At 43.2% G+C, this 10,000-nt stretch overlaps 1 protein-coding gene across 1 annotated transcript in view; it reads right to left on the bottom strand.

The window, feature by feature from the left end:
- Positions 1-8,468, bottom strand: part of LOC311008807 (kinesin-like protein KIF1C) — a 21,439-nt gene extending 12,971 nt beyond the window's left edge. Inside the window, exons 1-5 of the mRNA XM_084002708.1 lie at positions 8,100-8,468; positions 7,855-7,983; positions 1,948-2,076; positions 1,311-1,387; positions 1,021-1,099 (exon numbers count right to left, since the gene is read on the bottom strand). Of these exons, the coding sequence (XP_083858834.1) occupies positions 1,021-1,099; positions 1,311-1,387; positions 1,948-2,053 (262 nt within the window). The 5' untranslated portion in view covers positions 2,054-2,076; positions 7,855-7,983; positions 8,100-8,468. The remainder of the gene's footprint in view (positions 1-1,020; positions 1,100-1,310; positions 1,388-1,947; positions 2,077-7,854; positions 7,984-8,099) is intronic.
- Positions 8,469-10,000: the final 1,532 nt, after the last annotated feature.

Genomic DNA, 10,000 nt, shown 5'->3' with positions numbered 1-10,000 from the left:
CTTTAAGCATCATTAGCATCATTGTCAATATTATCATCAGCTTTAGCATCAGCACCATCAGGAGGAGGAGCCAGTGTTTACATATCATTAGCACTAGCATTACTAGCATTACCGTTAATATCCGTAGCATCATTTTAAAGCATCATAACTATAAAAAGCTTCATTAATAGCATCATCATTAGCATTACTTGCATCAGCACTAGCATTACTAGCATCATCACAAGCATTATCACTAGCATCAGTACTAGCACTACTAGCATCATAACCTGTATCATGAACATCAACATCTGCAGCGTCATCATTAGCATTAATAGCATCATCACTAGCATTACTAGCATCAGCACTAGCACTACTAGCTTCATCACTATAATAAGCTTCATTAATAGCATTATCACTAGCATCAGTAATAGCACTACTAGCATCATAACCTGTATCATGAACATCAAAATCTGCAGCATCATCATTAGCATTAATAGCATCATCACTATCATTACTAGCATCAGCACTAGCATTACTAGCATCGGCACTAGCACTACTAGCTTCATCACTATAATAAGCTTCATTAATAGCATTATCACTAGCATCAGTAATAGCACTACTAGCATCATAACCTGTATCATGAACATCAAAATCTGCAGCATCATCATTAGCATTAATAGCATCATCACTATCATTACTAGCATCAGCACTAGCATTACTAGCATCGGCACTAGCACTACTAGCTTCATCACTATAATAAGCTTCATTAATAGCATCATCACTAGCATTACTAGCATGACCGTTAATATCCGTAGCATCGGTTTAAAGCATCATCACTATAAAAAGCTTCATTAATAGTATCATCATTAGCATTACTAGCATCATCACTAGCATCATAAACTGTATCATGAAGAGCCACATCTGCAGCATCAACATTAGCATTACTAGCATCAGCACTAGCGTCATGGGCATCAACAACAGCATCTGTAGCGTAAACGGTAGCATCACTAGCATCGGTGTGGTAGCTAGCTGTCGTGTTACCTTCGAAGGCGTGCAGCAGCATCTCCTCTCCGATGTCCTTGTACACCTGTCTCTGACACGCGAAGGCAGGGTCATCAGCCTGCACACACACACACACACACACACACACACACACACACATACACACACACACACACACACACACACACACACACACACACACACACACACACACACACACACACACACACACACACACACACACACACAGGTTTATCTGATGTGTCTTTTTACATCGTAGTGTGTCCCTGTCTGTCTGTGTGTGTGTGTGTGTGTGTGTGTGTGCTCACCGTTGTGTGTGACCAGTAGGAATAGTCGAAGGTGAAGTTCTTGGCTCCATCTTTAAGCTGTTTGGGGTTGGTGATGCCTGGAAACAAAGATGGAGGCGTTACCAAACACAGGCTTCCTCCACCTTGAATCCAAGTCAAACTCAAGCACTTATCAAGCATTTCAAGGTGCATTTCAATGCTGTTCCAGCACCTTCCAGCTGTGGTGAACTCTATATTTGTTACACTCCTCAGTATTGAGTCTACTTATTATTGCACTACACTAAAATTCAAGTGTTTTCAAGGATTTCCAGCACCTGTATGAAACCTGCATCTACAGTCTTTCCTTCACTAACATTTTCACATCTGCATCATCGCGTGGAGTCTCCTGAACCTGGACCTGGAAACCTCTGGCTCTCACGGAGAAAAGATACTTAGTAGTATAAATACACAGTATAAATATACAGTATAAATATCTAGTCGGTGTGAGGGTGAGAGAGAGAACGAGAGAGAGAACGGACGGCTGCTAAAAACAGCGCCGCTGAAGAAAACTATAAATAAACTGTGTGTGTGTGTTTAAATGGCAGCAGGTTCAAAGGTCGCTTGATGGGCAGAGGCACTGAGTGTGTGTGTGTGTGTGTGTGTGTGTGTGTGTGCTTACAGGTGGTGTTTCCCTGCATCTGGATGACACACTTGGCGTTGCGTCCCGTCTCTCTGGAGTTGAACGGGCGGACTCGCACCGCCACCTTCACCGACGCGCCCGCCATCGCTCCGGCTCCGCCCACTCCACCTGACAGAGGAGGAGAAGAAGAAAGTTTACGGCAACATACGTTACAAACTGGAAAGAGTGTTCACCAGGCAGGGGGAGGTGATAATGAAAGGGTATCCAGGAGCATGATGGGAAATGTAGTCCTGTGTTTTGGGAGTAAAAGTCAGTTTCGTAAATCCAACGACATCATTATTGAGCCACTAGAAGATTACTGGAAATTACAGACCTGTAAAATAAACTACAAGTATGTATGTATGTATATATATATATATATATATATATATATATATATATATATATATATATATATATATATATATATATATATATTCCTGTTCCCTCCTCCTCCCTCCATTCCTTCCTTCCTCTCTTTCTCTCATGTTTCCACTTATTTTCTCTCCCTTTACATTCCTGTCCTGTTGTGTTTCCTGGTCGCCGTGGTAACCACAGCAGCCTCATGATCACCTCTGCCTTTCATCTGCTTGTCTCTCCTTCCATTGTGTCTCTCTCTCTATTGTCAGTCTATGTCGAACGCCCCTGCCTCGGGCCTCCAGACAAACACAGCTGAGCAGTCTTCTGTGTGTGTGTGGGGGGGTTATTATTATTATTGATCCGCCTGTCAATCATCTATCAGACAGTCAGACAGACAGAGGGCCGTGATCACGTTATTGATCAGCTCAGTGATTGGACCACAGTGATTAACCATGTTACAGAATCGCTGACGTTTCATTGGCCCACATCTTGTTAGCTGACTTCAGAACATCATGACAAGGAGACGTGAGAGTAAAAAAAACAAAGTTCAGGATCCAGATCAGGATCCAGATCAGCCCGCCTCGGGTCTGAGTCCACAAACACAGAACAAACACTGAACAGGAAGCAGCTTCAGGCTCAGAACTAGATGTACCAGGTGACATCACGTTGCTGTGACAGGTGAGACGGGACAACGGACCAGTGTGTGTGTGTGTGTTTACAGTCTCAGCAGACAGACAGATGGAGGACACAGATACAGGATTGTGCTCCGGTTGTGAGTCTAGGTGAACAAGCCGCCTGCATACCAGAGAGACGCTGACATCACAGCACAGGCATCCCAACACACACACACACACACGCACACACACACACACACTGATGATTGAACAGGCCTGGCTACTTGTAAAGCTGCTGTTAGTCAAACTAACCAGCTGTTTAAACAGACAGTTTACACAGACAGATAGAGAGGGGCAGACAGAGAGACAGACAGATAGAGAGGGGCAGACAGAGAGACAGACAGATAGAGAGGGGCAGACAGAGAGACAGACAGATAGAGAGGGGCTGACAGAGAGACAGACAGATAGAGAGGGGCTGACAGAGAGACAGACAGATAGAGAGGGGCAGACAGAGAGACAGACAGATAGAGAGGGGCAGACAGATAGAGAGGGGCAGACAGAGAGACAGACAGATAGAGAGGGGCTGACAGAGAGACAGACAGATAGAGAGGGGCTGACAGAGAGACAGACAGATAGAGAGGGGCTGACAGAGAGACAGACAGATAGAGAGGGGCTGACAGAGAGACAGACAGATAGAGAGGGGCAGACAGAGAGACAGACAGATAGAGAGGGGCTGACAGAGAGACAGACAGATAGAGAGGGGCAGACAGAGAGACAGACAGATAGAGAGGGGCTGACAGAGAGACAGACAGATAGAGAGGGGCTGACAGAGAGACAGACAGGCAGTTTTTCCAGCTTCACAAGAGAGATTCCAGTCATCTTTGTGGTTTCATGTCAAACCAGCTGCTCAGTCCGTTAAATACAACATAGAAGTATACAACAGCAGTGTTTCCCCTAGAATTTTTTTTCAGGCCCGGTGGTACCCGCCGAAAAAACCCTAAACAGACGAGACGTGTGGGATGGTGTATTGGTGCAGTTGGATTAAGTCAGGTGGCACAGCAAGCAGTCTGCAATTTCTTCAATTATTATATTTGCATTCAACATTTTTGTTCAACCAGAGTGTATTCAAGATCACAAGGAGAGAGTGACTTATTAAGGTGCTGGTTGATGGAAATGATCAGGGTCCAGAAAAATATGGCTGGAAAATGATGAGCATCACATTAATAGCTACAGATACTGTAAAACACGACAACGACATATGAGTGCATATATTGTCTTATTTTATCAAGTAAAATATAAGTTATAGGTTTACTCAACAGCAGTTAACTCAAAGTTCCACATCTTATCAAAAACAATCCTCCCCCCCGGGGAGGGGGGGCAAACGGGCTTTGGCCGGTTGTACATACGTCATCACGTCCTAATACTGCACACACATGGCGTGATGTTGTTTTTAAGGAGCGCCGTCTCTGCTTATATTTCTCGACAACACTCGACCTGCATCAGCGCATGTGCGCACGAGCGGATCTGTGCGAGCAGACAGCGCGAGCGCAGCGGGTTTTGGACGGAGATTTTTATAATGTAAAAATAAATAATAATGTAATGTAGGCTAATAAAATAAATATTATGGACCCTATTGACCGGTTCCGCTCACACCACGAGTCTGAAGAGTGCAACAGCTTATCAAAATACAGTGTCAACGTTCCGTGTTTTCAAAGTAGAAAGCGACATCGTGGTGGTTTAACGAGGCGGAACGGCATCAGAACAACATCAAGCGCGTAAAGGACACGAAGAAGAACGTAGCGGGAGCGCGCGGCGAGGATTGTTGCGGCCGCGCGTCTTGCGGAGCAAGTCTGCTGTGCTGCGCGGAGGCGCTCCTAATGTAAATGATTATTGATTTATGAATGAATTGATAGGTGGCTTATTTTTGGTATATTGATTTTTTTTTGGGCCTGGCGGCAGGTCTCCTTGGCCTGGCGGCAGGTCTCCTTGGCCTGGCGGCAGGTCTCCTTGGCCTGGCGGGCCGCCAGGCCTGTACAATGGTAGGGGAAACACTGCAACAGTCTGCTGCCACAACACGACAGACTTCAAGTATTCACTTCAAGTATTCACTACAAGTATTCACTTAAAGTATTCACCTCAGGTATATACTTCAAGTATTCATTCAAGTATTCACCTCAGATATTCACCTCAAGTATTCACTTCAAGTATTCACTTCAAGTATTCACTACAAGTATTCACTACAAGTATTCACCTCAGGTATATACTTCAAGTATTCACTTCAAGTATTCACCTCAAGTATTCACTACAAGTATTCACTACAAGTATTCACCTCAGGTATATACTTCAAGTATTCACCTCAGATATTCACCTCAAGTATTCACTTCAAGTATATACTTCAAGTATTCACCTCATTGACTTCAAGTATTCACCTCATTAACTTCAAGTATTCACCTCAAGTATATACGACAAGTATTCACCTCAAGTATATACGACAAGTATTCACCTCAAGTATTCACTTCAAGTATTCACCTCAAGTATATACAACAAGTATTCACCTCAAGTATTCACTTCAAGTATTCACCTCAAGTATATACTTCAAGTATTCACCTCAAGTATATACTTCAAGTATTCACCTCAAGTATATACTTCAAGTATTCACCTCAGACATTCACCTGAAGAATTCACTTCAAGTATATACTTCAAGTATTCACCTCATTAACTTCAAGTATTCACCTCAAGTATATACGACAAGTATTCACCTCAAGTATATACGACAAGTATTCACCTCAGATATTCACCTCAAGTATTCACCTCAAGTATATACGACAAGTATTCACCTCAAGTATATACGACAAGTATTCACCTCAAGTATATACGACAAGTATTCACCTCAAGTATATACTTCAAGTATTCACCTCAAGTATATACTTCAAGTATTCACCTCAGACATTCACCTCAAGAATTCACTTCAAGTATTCACTTCATGTATTCACCTCAAGTATTCACTTAATGTATTCACCTCAAGTATTTAAGTATATACTTCAAGTATGGACGTACCAGATCGCTGCGACACCGAAACTTAAAAGTCCAACCCCCCCCCCCCCCCCCCACTTGGTCTTCCCACTTCTTATTGATCACCCTGATGTGATCACAGTCATGTGGAGATGCAGTCAGTTCCCACGTGTAGGCCTCTCTGGAGGAATGTGATAATGAATGGTCTTCATACCACACACACACACACACACACACGCACACACACACACACACACACGCTAAAGATAGCCATCAGCTCGACCCGACGCCCAGTTTGTAAAGAACATTTTACACTCGGACTCCCTGACACTGTTTGAGTTGAACGTCCTGTTCACATGACAATGGCCATGCCACACACACACACACACACACACACACACACACACACACACACACACACACACACACACACACACACACACACACACACACACACACACACACACACACACACAGCAAACGGGCGTGACTAGAGCCTAGAGTTTACGTCGAAGTGATGCGTTGGACGTGGAGGCTGATTTAGACGTTAAATTTGCCGTTTTCCTCATGGAGTCTGGTTGGACGGGAATGTGAAATCATAAAAACACGTATGTTTATTTCAGGTTTCTATACGTTTCTCGAGATCTCCACCATTAATCTGCACCATGCATCTCCTGATTGGTTGATTGATCGGTCTGTTAGTGAAATTTATGCACAACGTCCCAAAACTTCCCAAACAAAACAAAGAGTTGAAATCTCAGGAGCTAACTGAGCTAAATGCTACAGAGGGATGCTAGCTCACGTTTCCATTGGGAAGCACTAGCATGAACGCTATCCGTTCCCAAGCCAACGTTTGTTTACATTCCCGGTGACATCACAGACGCCAAGCTCTGATTGGTCCAGAGCCACAATGTGTCGCCTGCAGGCCTCATGTGAAGGAGATGGTTGGTTCCCCCGTGACATCAGGTTTTTTGTGGCGTTGCCTAATAACATCAGCGCAGAATCCAAACAACATGCAGCTAAAAATACACAACACACACAGACACAGACACACACACAGACACACAGACACACACACACACACACACACACACACACACACACACACACAGAGATAGCTGAGATGCCTGCTCAGAGCTGCTTTAGCCACACCGGCTAACTTTAGCACACAGAGACAGAGGTGAGCTTCTGTCGATGGCAACGTTGCCTTTAAACATTGCTCCTTATTCAGATTGATCAATTAATCAATCAATCAATCAATCAATCAATCAATCAATCACCATAAACCGGTGTGTTTGTCCTCCAGTGAATGAAGGAATGTTGGTTCACTTCCTGTTTGGAGGCGACAATAACGTCCATCCAGAATAAATAACAAATTATGAATTCATCCTAATTAATCAATACAGATTGTGTTAGAATGTCTTCAACGGCAATTTATATATTTTTATACTACCTTTATTTTTATTTATACTGGTATCCTGTGATGACTGTTGTCCTGTTATTATTAAATTGTGTTAAAAGGTAAATAAAAGGATAAATAATGTGGAATACATTGTGTTTAAGTGGATTGACATAAAACAGTCAGCCAAATATTATTAAATTGTATTAAAAAGGGAAATAAATGGATAAATTATGTGGAATACATTATTTGAGTTGAAATAAAATGCTCACCGGAATATTATTAATTAAATAAAAGTATATTAAAAGTATCAGTTACTAACAACTTCACAGTATATTATATTATTATTTATTATATTGTTATTTTATATAAATTATATTATTTTTTTATATTGTTATTTTGTATAAATTATATTGTGTTTTATTCCATACAATTATATTATATTAAATGTCTTATATGACGTCACATTATATCCTGTTTTATTTTGTAATATGACGTTGTATAATGTAACGGGGGACTCACCTCTACCGGACCGTCTCGTAGAAGCCACGCGCTGATCCGTCTACACGGGCCCCATGTCCGCGAGACAGACAGACAAACAAACGGAGGGGGCAGCGGGTCCTGGTCTGGGTCCTGGTCCTGGTCCGGGCCCTGTCGGTACCGGGACACACACGGTCGGACAGTCAGAAAGTTGGGTGGGGGCGCTGCTGCTGCCTCCCTCGCGCACACACGCGCGCGCGCGCGTCAAAGAAAAGTTCTACACTTACCAACGTCTTGTCCTCCGGTGTAAACGCAGCGGCGGCGGCCGGGTCTCGACTTTTTCCCGGGGCTGACGTCACCGTCCGGTAGATGTGACGGTAAAACGGAGAGGGGGGGGGGGGGACAAGATGAAGGAAAGTTGAGGCCCGCTGCTGGGCGGTGAATCACGGCAGGAGCTCGTCGCCGAAACTCGGTAATCCGGGTGGTTTGTCCGGCCCGGTGGTCGCTCTTCCGGCTCCCGTTCGGAGGGGGGGGCAGTTTGACGGTTAACCGGCTGTCAACGGAAAGTTTTAACGGAGAAAGTTTTAGGAAAGGGAAAAAAGAAAGAAGAGAGAGAGAGGGGGGAGAGAGAGAGGCTGGCCGGTGGCCTGGCCGCGCGGCGGGGTGTGCGCGTGTGAATGCGGGCGCGTTCCCGTGCAGGATCCCGAAGCGGAGAGCCTAGCCAATCAGACGTCGGCGCCGGGCGCCATGGGCCGCTACGCCCCGCGTCGCCCCGCCCCCTGCCCCTCCTCCTCCAGAGAGCTCAGACTGACGTCTCACTCCGCCTGTTATTTACTGTACAACACAAAAAAGTACTAATACCACGGTGTAAAATACTCTTCTTATATAAAAACAACTAATACCCGCTGTAATAATACTCCCTTACAAGTAGAGGTACTAATACCACACAGTCGAAAAATAATGTTAAATGAAAAGTACTAATACCATATAGTAAAATACTCTCTTATAGTAAAACAACTAATACCCTCTGTAATAATAGTCCCTTACAAGTAGAACCACACAGGTATTAGTACTTTTAATGTACCATTGTTTTTTATATCACATAGTAAAATACACTCTTATAGCAAAATAATGAATACACACTGTAAAACTACTTCCTTACAGGTAAAAGTACTAATACCACACAGTACACATAATGTTACAGTAAAGGTGGTAATACACTCGTAGTAAAACACACAATGTAACACTCCCTTATGGAATAAAAGTACTATTGCACACGGGGAAAATACTTCACTACAAGTAAAAGTACTAATACCACAGTAAAATACTCTACCATTATGAAAACGATGCCCATCTGTATCCAAAACAATACTTATTTAACATTAGGGGCTTTTAATATGGTGACGTAGTGGTGATCATCATCTCAAACACAAACGATCTTTGGTCGCCGTGTCGCCCCGGTGTGACGTCGGAGCTGGAGGCACGCGCACACACGTTAAAAAGAGCAGCCCGGCCAGACGCGCAGTAAAACACAGCTGAAAGCGCGACGCAGCGAGCCCGTGTGTGTGTGTGTGTGTGTGTGTGTGTGTGTGTGTGTGTGTGTGTGTGTGTGTGTGTGTGTGCAGGAAACACCTTGAAATCAGGAAACACACACAACAAAGAAAGCATTTGTTTCAAAAGGCAGTAAAACGAAGCCTAAAACAACGTTTGTGTTCGTGACGTCATGATGTGTTGCGTCTGACCTTTGACCTCCCTGTGTTTGGGCCATGCCATCTCCTGAGCGATGTCCTGCTTCCAGTGTGGCCACAGGGGGGCGCTCTTGTCATATCACACATTTTATATCAGTTGATTTTGTGAATACTTTGAGGATTTGATGCAATTTTTTTTTTTTTTTTGTCATTTTTATTTTTTATTTTTATTTTTATTTTTTTAAATCCTGTAAATGTTTATGTGGAATTCTTTATATTCGTTATCTTTTGACCAGTTTAATCTCTCAATGGGAATATTCTGGATAATTAAACGTTAAATAGAATAATTTGGTACGTATTTGAGGTACTTTAACCTGCAGTGGAGTTTTTTACAGTGTCTTAGTACTTTTACTTGGAGTGGTGTATTTTCAAAGTGTGTATTAGTAGTTTTACTTGGAATGGAATATTTTTACATTGTGATATTAGTACTTTTACTTGAA

Source organism: Eutrigla gurnardus, assembly GCF_963514095.1.
Source record: "Eutrigla gurnardus genome assembly, chromosome: 23".
Classification (NCBI taxonomy): Eukaryota; Metazoa; Chordata; class Actinopteri; order Perciformes; family Triglidae; genus Eutrigla; species Eutrigla gurnardus.
The sequence above is the reverse complement of the archived record's forward strand: the minus strand, read 5'-3'. Positions and strand labels throughout refer to the sequence as shown.